The following is a 14,578-nucleotide window of genomic DNA, read 5'->3' as shown; positions in this document are numbered from 1 at the left end:
ATATGCATAAGAAAATGGTGACATAAGCTTGACAAGCAGCCTCAAATCAAACTTTGATCCCCTTATTACAACCTGAAGACTTGACAACATTTACAACTGATGTGGCAAAAATTTACTTCAACTTTAAACCAAAAAATACTTTAATTTGTTTGGGTTTGGGGGGTAGAAATGTATTACTGCATGCTGTGTAATCAGCTGTAAAGCCTTGGGATGCCTTACTGCTGTTCACCTATTGAAATCTGTTTGATTTTAGTAAAGCTTTTTCATATTAGCTCTCTACCCAACTGATATGCAAATCACCTTTGTTATTTAAAGTGTCATATGCAAAGTTGTCTGTGTGTGTTTAAATAAACTCATAAACCTAGTGTGATACAAGCACAACAAAAAGGAGCACTTACTGCCATTGTCATCAGAATCCTCACTGCTGCTGGGAAGTCGACCTCGTTTCATGATCTTCCCGGGTAACAGCAGGCAGCCTGTGAAGAAATGCAACAGAAACCAGAAGTTATCAAGTTCTGAATCAAAGAGCTCACAAATGAAAGCAAGTGCCATTAAGTAGCATAAATAAAAGCAGCAAACATCCTGAAGATGTTCAGTTTAGAATGCATCCCATGGGACAGCCAAAAAGAATATCTAAGTTGATTGACAGGGGCCATCCCTACAATTAGACAGAGCGCAGCAGCTGCCCTAAGCAACATGCTGGGGAGTGGTAGCAAAACCTTGGAGGACAGAGATGGGTGGCTTATGTGGCTTGCCCTGTACCACCACCTAAGCTAGCCTCCTGCCTTCAGGTACAGTTGAAGACAATGTCCAATCACCAGTTTTGAAAAATAAAACTGCTAGCCCAGCTGACTTCTGGGCATGGACTAGGAATGGGGCACCATACTGTCCTTTGCCTCAGGAAGCAGAATGTCCTGGGCCACCATTGTTGATGGAATCCTCAAGCCAAGCTCACCCCAAGAAGATGTAAGATCTTTTTTATGGCTTTGATATTAGCAAATTTAAAGCAACTGCAACAGAGCATATACTTTGTCCCTATTTAGCCAATATTTATATTGTACAGCACATTTATGAAAAGGTTTTACAGTCGTAGTAGGCATCAAAACAGCAAGACTAATTACAAAGGTCACTGCATCCCTCAACTGAGCAAGCAGTATGCATAGAAATGTTCCCACACTAGCCAATCACTAAGCTCCTATGACAACACAGAAACAGAGACTGTAACTGAACAGTATACCAAACAGAGACTGGATTCACAATGAGCTAACATTTCCTGAGTGGGGATGTGCATGTGAAGATGTGTTGTGGGAGGCTAATTCATAATGCATTAAGACCATAGATACATAAATTGAGCAAATTATCAACACTACGTTCATGCTGGCCACAATCCTAATCCATGTTGAGCCTTTCACATAATTTAGTCCCATGTGGCTCCCCATGGCAAGAAGTAATTTCATGGCAGAAAGAACAATGCAAGAATCTACCCCACTGAGACACAGAAAAAAGGATATCAAAACTTCTCTCAGTAACGGTACTGCTGCTGTGCGATCTGCTCCCAAATCCTTAGGTTGTTCTGATTTGCAATTCAGGATTTGTTAAAAAGTCAAAGCAGCAAGGCAAGTGGAGAAGTCATCTACACATTTATTCTTTCTTATGGCTGCACTTGCTGTATTTATTCTGACAGCTATCAGGAATTCCCAGTTTCTATCCTTCACTGAAATAGCCATCAGTGATAAAGATAGGGATTTGTAAAGCCAAAGCATGAGTAATTAAAAAATATATATATAACGTAAGAAAACATTTGGTCTCTGTTTCTCACTTCCACATTTAGGAGGACACTGCTTAAGGATCTTTTCTGCACATGTGGTAGCAACATCCTATCCATGAACAACACTTTCAGCATTCAGAAGGAGTCAGAATATAGACAAATTTTATAAATGTTTATTTGGTTACCAATGAGTTTGGCAAGGGTACTTACGCAGCCTCTCCCTGATAATGACTGAAAACATCAGCACCTGTGTTGGCTTAGCAGCTTGGCCTTATAAACGTTCCAAAACATGTCTAGATCATGACTAACCATTTTCTTAAAAATAATTGAAAAGCTAATAGAACCAGACTGTGGCTAGTCTCATCCTGGACATGTGCTGGAACATTCATGAAGCTGGTTAAAATGACAAAAACCTACTAAATCTGTCCAATGTGTGCTGACATCAGCACACTTAAATGACTACATGAATAAGCCCCGAGAAGTGAAAAACTCTTTATCCTAATAGGTCCCTTCAGCAGAGATGATGCTCCAAAGCATTACATTATGCAATAAATGCAGACTCTCAGTTACAACATAAAAATAGCCAGTGAGTATCCAAGTGCTAAAAGGCCAGGAAAGGGGGGTGACGGGGAGCTAAAAAAGCGGAAACAACGTGACACAACAAGTGAAGCAAAGCATGTTCAGCGTGAATTAAAGTGACAAGTACTCTAGGACATGCATCAAATCTCATGAGGCTTAGTTTGCCATGTTTCAGTTCCAATGACAATGTGGGCTGGCCAAGCCATTAGCAGCAAAATCCCAAGGCACGCCTTCCAGGTGCAGTTTCAGGAATCAGCTGCCAAGCTGATTTGCTTCTAGTTTGGTGCTCAGACACTGAACTGATTAGATGTCATACGAACAGCAACTTCTAATAAGCTGTTCCACTGGCATTTACAACACGGACATCTAGCCAAGTGAAATGTAGAAAGTATGTCTAATTGTAATGGATGTTTAAAAAGAGAAATATGCTTAGATTACAAACCCTTAACAGAGAAGCCGGACTCATAAGACAGAAACCACACTAGAACCCATGGGCCATTTCCCATGAAGTAAACATCACTATAAGCAATCATAGTCCCATTATCTTTAACTCTTAGTTACACTTGTGCTTGCTGCTATGTAACTCCAGGTAAATAGAAATCCCTATTGTCAGAAAGTCTGAATATTCAGATATTTGGATGCCGCACAAGCTATAGAGGCAGATAAGGTTAAATTGTACAAGCTGAATAAAGACCTCACTAAAGACAGCTAATCAGAGGCAGAAAACTGCGTAGATATTGTCCAAAGTATGCTAGCCATTTCAGTCTCTTGCAATCAAAATAATGTGTCTCAATGCTATGGACCTAAAGCGTGAAAAAACAGAAATCTACAACCCTTGTTTAACTCCTCCACAGATGGTTAAGCACAGGATGCAACCAACGATAAAGGCAGACAAAACATTGCAAGCTGTATCAAAAATTTAGGGAGTAGCTATGTCCCACTTCTGGGAAAGATTGAAGCATAACATTCTACTGATGAACAGCTCCATTTTCAAAAGGATTGTTAAGCCCTTTCAACCAGGTGGTACAAAAAACAAATACTGCAGCTAGCATTCACAGAACAGCCAGCTACTGTACATATCTGACCTCCAGCTGTTTTGTAAATATCTAAATTCCAGCAAAAAGTTCTCACGCACAACATATTAGTAGGTTGCCAACCTTCACAAAGATAATTTACATATGATTATATTAAACAAATAACCTAAACATCACCTCTCAACTTGCAATATTCAAGGCCCATTGCTCGGTGGCAGAGCACACTCCCTACAAGGAAAAGGTCCCAGCTAGGGCTGAGAATGACTTCTCACTGCCAGCCACCAAAGACGCTGGACAGTACAGAGCTATAGAGACCAATAGCCTGACTCAATGCAGGGCAACTTCTTAAGTGCAGGCCTAATAACTACTGTCTCATGGAAGGGCTGTAGCTCATGGATACTGTACCTGCTTTGCATGCAGAAGGTCCCAGGTTCAACCACCGGCATCTCCTGCCTGCAACCTTAGAGAGCCTCTACCAATCAGCACAGCCCATACTGAGCTACATGGACCAATGGTCTGATTTTAGTTTCAACCAAGTGAAGCACTGCATTACTCCAACAGTCTGTAATGCCCTTGTCTGAGATATCATATCTACAGAATGACTTCTGCTTAAGTCAGATGTGTAGAAAGGCATTGGCCAGACATGCATTCTAGCCACTGATGACAGAATTTCTTAATATAAATTGCTCTGCTTTGAGCTGGTTTTCTTAACATAAAAAAGTTTTGTTTGTTTGTTTCAGACATGTTAAATTTTAATGACAAGAACAAGTAAATGAATGTTACCCACAGAGAAGGTGGGGATGAATAAACCACTGAATACTAGTCCCAATGTTTCTTTTTTTTTAAAAAAAAACTCTCTTCCTATGGAAAGTCAGCATGTCAAGTAGGTTAAAGTCTAGGGTACTCCTTGGTTTATTTGTTGTACACGCAGAGATTTTTAAGTTGGAAAATATTTGTTGCGTAGCCAGCAGTCTAAAGTGGTGCAATACAAGGAAGATTTCTGAATGGGTAATTCAGCTCCCACTGAGCATTTTGAAGATGTTAAATTTTGCATTAGTGCCAAGTTACTGAACTAAGTGCAAAGTGCTAGTTTTGGTGTATAAAGCCCTCTACAACTTGGGAGCCAGACTGCCTTATCCTTTATATATGCACTCAATCACTGCACTCTGCAGGTGAAGGCTGATTGCTGATACCATTTTATCAGGAGGCTCATTCCGTTCCACACAATATAGGAAGAGGCTTTAGTGCTGTGGCACCTACCCTTTGGAATTTCTTCCCATTAAATATGAGACAGACACAAACTCTACTGTCCCTTTAACACCTTCTGAAGACCTTCCTCTTCCAACAAGCCTTTTAAGTAGATATCTTTCCAAATCTGTATCTGCATTGGAATAGTTTTTAGATGCCCTCAGCTTCTTTGGGAAGAAGGATGGGATGCAAATGTAAGAAATAAATAAAGTATTATTAAATAACTAATAGTGTGCACTGTAAGAATTTGGGAAGCCTTTGCTGAACCATCAATCATGTATGATGAGTAGACCACAAACTTGGGTTTAGATAGACCAACTGAGTAAAAGATCAAACAATTCAACAACAATATTCCAAAACTGTTGCAGGAGTCTGCTATTAAAATTCTCTAAAATTCATAGATTTCCCCATTAGATCAGGAGTATTAAGAAAAAAAGGTTTTAACATTTTCTCTGGAGAGTTCCACCTGCTTCCAAGATTGCCAAACATGATGAATAAATAGAAGTGTTTCTTATTTTTTAGAAACAAGTAATTGCAAGCTCAAGAACAAGCTACCTAAACGTTTTATCTTTATCACTTAAAAGAGCCAGCATGGATTTTACAAAGCAAATCTAGAACTCAGAAATAAGGTAGGTAAGAATGAGCCAGTCTATGCTGTGTATTTGAACTTTCAAAAAATTGCTGACACCTTAGCACAGAAAAATAGTTGAAATCCCTAGGCTCTGGAATCAAGTTTCAGTTACCCCTGCATATGGGCATTTTCCAACTGTGTCTCGCATTAATTTCTAAAGAGCCATGGTGGGAAAGGAAATGTCTTTTTTGTAACTCACTGTTTTTAAAAAAATAAGAAGCATGGCCAATTTTCAAAGTGGAGATGAACAGAAGCTTATCCCAGAGACATGTTTGTCTGAAAGGAGTTGTGCCTGAAATCATTAGTGATTTACGAAATGCTATGATTAATGATGTTGCAACATTTGCAAAGTATACGTTACTTAGAAGAGGCAGAGAAGAATGATAAGGCTTGTACAACACAGAGGGACTATTTAGCTCAGTGACAGAGCACATGTTTTGCTCACAGATTATCCTTCCTATGTTCAATCCCTGGCATCGCCTATTAAAGCTGGGAAGAAGAACCAGTGGCTGCACTGCATATGTTGCTGTACTACAACTTCTATCATCCCTCACCACTGGTCATGCTGGCTGAAGTTGGCAAGAGTTGTAGTCCAACAAAACCTGAGGATCTCTGATAGCAATGCTGGAGAAAATCACTGCATGAAATTGTAGGTGAGCTGCTGCCAATCAGAGTAGAGAATACAGATGCAATGGACAAACAGTATGATCTGTGTAAGGCAGCAGCCTATATTTCTACAAAACAGCAAATGATTAGCACAAAAAAACTCACACAGGGAAACACTCTAATCAGCCTAAGGAGAGGAGCATTTGCCTTTTCCAACTTGAATATTTCCATATCACATCCATCCAGCGTTTTCACTCTCTCCCGCCCTTCCCTGCTCAGTTAGCCTGCCCTCCATAAATAAATACAACCAGTGCATAGTTGATTATTTTTTGGTTGCTATATTCCAAAGCTCCCTTCAATTGGCTTAAAAAAAACACACACACACAAAACCCATTATACAAGCCAACAAGTTTAGGGACAGTAACATGCAACTTATTAGCTCAACCCACATTTTGATTCCCCCCCCCCCCGTCAGTATTGGGAGCATTAACATTACATATTTCTATCCCTTTGTTTCTATTTAACTTCCCTTGAAAATGACAACTTGCTATGGGTTATTACCTAACTTCTGAGTTGGTCTGGATGATCATATCTCAGCTTAAGAAGTATTTTCCCTTTACAGAAGCCATGGTTAAACCAGGAAGCCTCTAGTTCAAATACAAATTAAGAAACCATGGTTGCCAACTTTGGAACAAGCCAGCCTTTGAAAACATCTTCAACCCACAAGTTAATATCCTGGTTTGTTCCAAAGTTGTTTTTCCTGGTTTGGGTGACACGAGAACCTGTTTTAATTGATAAGACTTCCTTGTTTGGTTACTCATGCTGCGAAGGGGTTGAGATATGATCATCTGAACACAGCCACACTTTAGCAGATTTTAGGAGGAAAGTAGGGAAAAGCAACCCTAAAAACTTCAGTGTAAAAAGACAGTTGAGAAAGTGAATTAAATTACTGTGTTACTATGGAGGTACAATGCTGTATCTATATAAACAATAACATCAACATAGATTCAACAACACACCATGTTCATATTGTAAGATTTAGTTAATCTTGCAGTAACATTTTAGACATTCTCCCATTCTATAGAGGGTTACCTATTTTCCACTAAACAGAAATGTAGGTATTGCTGTGTGAAATTAAACACAACAAAATAAGATATATTCCATTTTTCACTTTCTAGGTATATCAATATTCAGGAAGTCTTGATATATATTTGCAAAGCTTGATATAGGTTGAACAGCAGCATGTGGAGAAAATGTAGTTTCAAAGTGGCTACAATTATTATTTTAATGGCTGAAGAGAAACAGAATTTTATGTGGACATTAAATGTGCATCCCCAGGTCAAAGCTTTTATAACCTGTTTTTCCTTCCAGAGTACTTTTAATGACTTCCATAAACCCCTGGGTAAACAGGATTTATAATTCCAGCTCTGACAGATCATTAACTATAACAGTGTTAACGGGTGCAACTATAATAAACTGCACAGAACCACTACAGAGACAGCACAGGGAGAATGCAAATGTACACCCTAAAGACAGACTGAGGAATTAGTTTTCTCCAAAATAGCCCATGAACTGATATGATACTGGCTGCATCAAGACCTAATTAGAACATCTATGCTAGAGATCATTTCAAATATTATTTTGCATATGTGTTAAGAAGTGTGCCATCTAGTCTTGGGCTACTTTACAGTAAATGAAACTCCTAAAGTCACAGAGTAATTGATACACAGGTGTCTTTCAGTTACGCACAACTGACTTCAGTAGATTTTTCTGCTAACTTTGCACCAATGCAGAATATTGTTTTGTTAAAAATTAGTTCAGCATTATATCTGTATAGCTTCTGAAGGCACCATGAAGGGGCCAACCAACCTATTTTGGTTTTAGTAGCGCTCCTGTATTCTGGCAGTGATAAAGTGGACAATGCACATCTAGTTTAATCTACCTCTCACCCATCAGATTTATTTAGCAACTTAAGTGTGGAGGAAGATGTTACCAGAATCCATTTCAAAAGGTTCAACTCTGTACAAGCTACTGGAGACAGAGAGCGATCGCTTTCAAAAGCTGCATCTTAGCTATGCTGTGGGAAACAGTTCAATATATTATTACAGTAACAGGCCACCTATTGCAGTGTCCATTTATAAACACTTAACCAAATGGATGTGCAATGCAATTCTATGTATGTTTATTGAGAAATAGCCCCAGAGATCAATGGAGTTTACTCCCACAAAGAGCATTAACAGGACCAAAGTCTTAAGTGGGTAGGACTCTGGACTAGATCGCAGCCATGGTCTCTATTTACGACAGTCACTGACAAATATTATTCATTCAAAGTTGTATTTATCATTATGTATCAAGATGATGTCTTTTAGTATCTTGACAAACAGATTCAAAAATTGTACAGATAACCTGCCATTTAGGGATTACATACTGTATTAAAGATTAGCAGTGGTGGTAAAAGATTTAAACACACAGGTCACAAACTCAAGAGCAAACTGTTGCATTCAACAATAATCTGTAATAACCTACACCTGTGATCTCAAAACACAGGCAAGAACCCTCAATACATCTATAAGCATGCTCTGAAAGGGGACGCAGGAGCCACCCTTAAACTACTTTGCTTTGAGTGTTGTGAAGACTGTCAATCATGACAGACTATGCATCCTATGATTCATATGGCATATTTTTACTTTGTTCTGCATATCAATTTTAGAAGAAATACAACTTGGTGCATCTGACTTCCCAGAACAATTTGTTGTTGTTCTGACATGAAACTTGCATAAAATCCTGAGCAGCTAACTTTGTACACTTGGTTTATCGCAAAGATTCACCTCAAGCACAGATTTGGACAGAAAGGACCCCATGGGGGAGAGAAAGGGGCTTAAACTTTCAACTTGTGCTTTTAAGCTTCTTTTTCCTCATGACAGGTATCCCAACGAAGGCTTGATTTTAGTATCTCCCCCTCTCTCTCGCGCACACACACACACGGTTATTTCCATCCCATTCTTTCAAGCGCCGCCGTTTTCAGTTTGAGGGCAACAGCTGCTCCGAAGGTACAGCCGCGTCTCCTGAACCCGCCCACTCGCTTCCCCAACCCGTTCAAGGCAGCAGTTCTTTGCCGGCCGCCTTCGCAATCCACCCGGCGAAGGAGGGGCCGCCGGCTCCCGATGGTAGCGGGTGCCACCGCGGACGGCGAGGCGGGGGCAGAAATACCGGGACGGCGCTCGGAAAGGTGAGACGCGGGGGCACCGGCGGCACCTTCCTGCGCACCAGCCACATCCCCACGCTCGTCTCTCCACTTGCAACTGACCGGCCCTCCTCGTCGCATCCTCCAGCCTGGCTCCTTCCGCTCCGCCCTCTCTTCCCGGCTGCACCAATCCGCTCAACCCCGGCTGCAAATCAAACTTGGTGCTCCCGGCGCAGCTCTCTCGCTCTCCCTCCCAAATCCACCTCTCGTCGCGCTCAAAGCGGCCACGCAACCCTCCCGGTTGCCTGATTTCCCTCCCCCCTGATCTCCATGTTGTAATGTCTGGGGAAGGAGGGAGGGGAGGTTGACTGAATCGAGCAGAGAGCCGCCTTGGAGGAGCTGCCTGCCTGCCTCCCTCCTCCCTCTCTCCTCCCACTCCTCGACAGTTCTGGAAACTGTATCACCTCTTGTCACAGGAAACCATCCAGCAGGCGGTTGCAAACAAACAAACGCCCTCTGGCCCCCACCCGCTGGAGAGAAGGGGAGGGAAAGACACAATACCAATCCCCACCACAAAGGGTGCATTGGAGGAAAGGGGTCCGAGGTGAAAACCCTCCTACGATTTGAGCAGCTTGCAAAGATTGAAGATGGGAAGTAACACACACCCCCGCCGCAAAAAATATAACAAGCCTAAGGAGATGGGCGAGCAGAAGAGCACTGTGGCGGCTTTGTCTAATTTCAGCAAGGGGGCACGATCGCCTCAGCTGCATTCCCTCCCTCCCTCCCTCCTGCTGGAGGTTGGGAACGGAGGACGGGCCGTTAGGTGGCAATGATGCGGTTATTTGAAAACAGCACCACCTACACCCATTTTATTTGCTTTGACGCGGAGAGGGAACGGCTCTCCACATCCCCGGAGCCGATCCATACTTCCGCCGGTGTAGGCACCATGTACGCTTCACACACTCCTTGCATTTTCCTGTTAGTCTTAAGGGCGTTGCTCAATAACGCACATTTAACCTATCTGGCGGGTTATTTAGCGGCTATGCTCCCGTATTTCCCGAGTACACTTTGTGACGTTTCTCGAATGCATTCTTACATAACTACCGAGCCTGCTACCAGGTTTTGTCCGGAGCGGAGGGAGAGATTAAGGCGCCAACGCGCACTCGAGGCGGCTTCTGAGAAGCCCAACGGTCCCCGAGCCTCATGAGCCTGCCCCATTTCTGTGCCACTATTGATGTAGAGGGGAATTGAGGGCAGTCTGACCCCTCGACTGCAGAGTGTTTTGAAAAGTTCGCACCCACCTGCGAGCGCTTGCGGCTGCACAGCAACCGTACATGTATTTAAGCTCCCCGCTGCAAAGGGGGAGGATTGGGTGATATGGCACTAAAAGAATGGGTAAGTTGAGGCTTTTGCTGACGCCGTGCACCTGCCTGGGCTCCTCCGTCCCCACGCACAGCCCAGCGAGAAAGGCCCGCCTCCTTAAGGGGGAGCAGGCGCATGTAGCAAATGAGGCTGTTCTACGAGGATTCGAATCCCAGGGCAACCTTCCACATTCCATCCTTTCCCCGCATTAATCATCCACGCCAGCAGCAGCAGCGTTGAGCACCGAGAGAATCTGCTGCCACCCAGCAGAACAGCAGTCTAACAACAAGCCCCGCCACTACTGCACACACCACACACCCCTTGTTTCCCTGATATCCATAAGCTCACACTTCCTAACACGTGCACTTTTGGGGTCTTACAACTTGCTCCCGCGATCGTAGATAAAAGACAGCACGCTTCGGATTGTTGTTTTAACCAATAAAATAAAATAAAAAACATGGATCGAGGTGCTTCCCCCACCGCAAAAAAATAAAAATAAAATGCTCATCTTCAGGTCTACACAATGCCCCTGCTGCACCAAGTTCAGCATCAATCCTGCAAAATTAAGCTTTATGTCCACCCAACCGTTATAAGCTTTCCGTGGAAAGGAAAACCACAATCCGATCTGTGGAGGGAGGGTGCATTTATTTGGTAAACTGTGTTTTTGCCCTCTGTACACTCCCTGCCCTTGAATTAATGCAATGGATATTTTGAACATGTGGGTGACACGGCGACAGATCCTGGTTCCCTGGCTACCCCTCCCCCCCCTTCCGAGAGATCTATCTAAAAAGGACCTGCGCTCTGCCGCTGCCATCTGTCTCCCAAGTTCTTACAATGCTTTTCACTTTCCGAGTAGGGCTGATCTATCAGCCAGCATGGATGCGCTTTAGGGTAGCCTGCCTTCCACCTCACCGACAAAGGAAACTAAACCAAAAGTCTATGGATGCATGAAGAAACAACACTTAAGACACGAAGGGGGGTGGGAACCCCAACAACTCCACAACCTGGTTCATTCACCTTTAAAAAGCTCCCGGTTTGGCGAAAAGCAAAGTCTGCAGCGACATTAAAAAAAAAATGCAGCCAGCCCTTAACTCTCCCCCCCCCCCGCCGCGCACGCAACCCTTTCGGATCTGCTCTCAAAAGCTCCCAAAATAATCGCCGATTTTCCCTCCTCCCCTCGCCCCCACCCGGTTCCTCCCCAGCAATGTACAAGTTGCTTATGGGATAGTGAAGCTGCAACTCAACTGCCTCCCCTTTTTGCTCCCTATCAAGAAGCAAATCTTTTGGCGCCATATTAATGACGTACTATATTATTTCCACTAGGCAGCGACCTTCGGCATTAAATTGCTCTCTAGCTGCTTCTGGAGAACTCCAAAGCTAAGCAACCAAAAAAGAAAAAAGAAACCCCACCACACATCAAATATGGCTGTGCAAGGCGGCTCGTTCTGCGGCGACGGGCGGAGAGGAGGCGAGCGTAAGGCGCTGCCTGGGCAGTTACCTGCTGCTGTTGCTGCTGCGATGGTTGCCAGTGAGGTTGGAGTTGCTCTGCACGGAGGGGTCTGTGCTGCCTCATGAGTTCAGACAAGCACTGGAGAGTGGGAGCAGATTGTGGCTCCCTTCAGACACACACGCACACACATATACAGGGAGAGAGAGAGAGAGACTCTCGCTCTGACTGACGTTTTTACTTGTTATGGAGGAAGGACTCTGTGAATCAAACTCATTTCTGGGTCACTGCTGCCACAGGGGGGAGCTACTTTAATCCCCTGCCAAAACTAGGGGGAAATGGGGGGGGGGAGAGAAGAGAGAAACAGGGTGGGGAGGAGGAGGCAAGGAAAGAGAACGAGAGACACTACCGCACTTGGAAACTGTCTGCGTTAACTCCTTGCAGCCCTGAAAGAGCTGAAGATGTCATGCTCCATTTACACTGTGCAGGGAGGAGACTCCCTCTGTTCCGAAGGTTTGCATCGAGGGACCTGCCTCTTTGGAAAAGAAGGAGCATTTCACGCAGGGACAGCAGCCAGTGGGTGTTGAAGACGGATCTCACGCCTTCCAAAAATTGTCAAGTTCTTTTAAAGGAGAAGTCTCTCTGGCTTATGCATTGCCTGCCACCTGGGCTTTTGCTTGCTTGCTTTTGCAAAGGATGCACCATGGGAAAATGAAATGATTTTTTTTAAAAAAAAAAATAGGAGAAACATCCAAAGCAATAATAAGAAAATCAAGAGATGGCTAACAGGCATGTCATTCTCTGCTTGGGGCGTACCAGAACTGTATGATGCTGGAGACTTAAAAATATTTGGGAGGGGGGCTCCTATGCCAGGGGGCCAGTTCTGAACTGGACGACATTCACCTGTTATCCAGCCTTTCATTATAATGTTGTGGTTATTTATATTTATAAGGATATGTTGATTTTCCTTTTTGTTTTTAAAAGCAGTAACAATTTTATAAATTGTTTCAATTTATCACCCACTCAGCCAAATACTGCTTTCTGCATCAAATGTTTTACAGCTCCATAAGTGTTCATTTCAAAAACACACACACTCTCTCTCTCATATTCTGCACCAGTATCAGCTCAACATGATGTATTATTAAGGACATGAAGCAAGATCAGCCCTCAAAACAATGTGCCAGATTCCAGTTCTGCATTTGAGTTTGGAAACATCTCCACAGGAAAGTATCACTCTGGTCATGCCCAAAATGGCTTTTCATACATGGCACCAAATGTACATTTAAGTCTCTGTATTCTCTTTGTACAAGTGAAATATTGTTCATGGTAGGTAGAACATGTAAGAGCATACTTTTTAATATATGGACATTCTAGCCAATATATTCAAATTACAAACAGTGGAAATGCAAACCATGAGATTTTTCCCATTTTACAGATGGAGAATTTAGATGTAGAGTAACACTCAAGAATGCCCATTGCTAAACTAGAAATAGATTTCAGTTCCCCATGATCCAAGTCCAGCACTCTACACATTGGTTACTTCAAGTCTATAGGTAAATGAAGAGATAAAAAAATATCAGGGGACAGGACATAATGGTAGAAGCAAAAAAAACAACCCAGTGAGGGTTGAGCTACAGATTGCTGACTGATTGAGGTAGGGAACAGAATACCTATTGTTAGCCACTGTGAGCCCGGCTTTGGCCGGGGAGGGCAGAATACAAATAAATTGTTGTTGTTGTTGTTGTTAGAGTGAGAGGAGAACAGTAAACAAAGCATGCTCATGTTGCAGTTCCAACTTGTCATCGTGACAAATAGCCTAACACGTCTCTACTTCATGGATTTGCCTAAAAGGTAAAGGACCCCTGACAGTTTAGTCCAGTCACGAACAACTCGGGGTTGTGGCGCTCTTCTCACTTTACTGGCCGAGGGAGCCGGCGTTTGTCTGCAGACAATTTTTCTGGGTCATGTGGCCAACATGACTAAACCGCTTCTGGCGAAACCAGAGCAGCACACAGAAATGACGTTTACCTTCCCACCAGAGTGGTACCTACTTATCTACTTGCTCGACCTGCTAGGTTGGCAGGAGCTGGGAACGAACAATGGGAGCTAACCCCATCGCAGGGATTCGAACCGCCGACCTTCCAATCAGCAAGCCCAAGGCTCAGTGGTTTACACCACAGCGCCACCTGCGTCCCATGAATTTGCCTAGTCCCCTTCTAAAGTCACCTAAGTGGATGGTTATCACCATATTTTGCAGCAGGAAATCATTTTCATTGTTGTGTTTCATTGGAAGCCTACATTAAGAAGAAGAAGAAGAGTTTGGATTTGATATCCCGCCTTTCACTCCCCTTCAGGAGTCTCAAAGCGGCTAACATTCTCCTTTCCCTTCCTCCCCCACAACAAACACTCTGTGAGGTGAGTGGGGCTGAGAGACTTCACAGAAGTGTGACTGGCCCAAGGTCACCCAGCAGCTGCATGTGGAGGAGCGGAGACCCGAACCCGGTTTCCCAGATTACGTGACTACCGCTCTTAACCACTACACCACAACATTAAGTTTTCATATTAGCTGTCAACTTTCTCCAAAGCATGCCTAGTTCTAAAAACCACTATCATGTATGCCCCTCTTTTGTTGTCTTGTTTATATTCTAAAACAATAGTAGACAAAATCAACTCCTAAACCTTTTAGCCTTTCCTTGTAGAGAAAGTGCTCCAAGCTCCT

The 14,578-nt window shown here is 43.3% G+C and overlaps 1 protein-coding gene across 20 annotated transcripts in view; it reads right to left on the bottom strand.

The window, feature by feature from the left end:
* Positions 1 to 14,578, bottom strand: part of JADE1 (jade family PHD finger 1) — a 169,066-nt gene that overhangs the window by 53,415 nt on the left and 101,073 nt on the right. For 12 of the 20 annotated variants that reach the window (XM_083519955.1, XM_083519953.1, XM_083519963.1 and 9 more), the window contains one exon: positions 399 to 476. In XM_083519955.1, coding sequence (XP_083376081.1) covers positions 399 to 450 — 52 coding nt within the window. In that variant the 5' untranslated portion in view covers positions 451 to 476. Of the gene's footprint in view, positions 1 to 398; positions 477 to 8,694; positions 9,480 to 11,822; positions 11,867 to 11,910; positions 12,385 to 14,578 lie in introns of those variants that run through there. The other 8 variants (XM_083519952.1, XM_083519959.1, XM_083519951.1 and 5 more) reach the window with 8 other exon arrangements.

The sequence above is a fragment of the Podarcis liolepis genome, assembly GCF_965112155.1.
Source record: "Podarcis liolepis genome assembly, chromosome: 9".
Taxonomy (NCBI): domain Eukaryota; kingdom Metazoa; phylum Chordata; class Lepidosauria; order Squamata; family Lacertidae; genus Podarcis; species Podarcis liolepis.
This window is presented reverse-complemented; position numbering and strand designations above follow the sequence as displayed.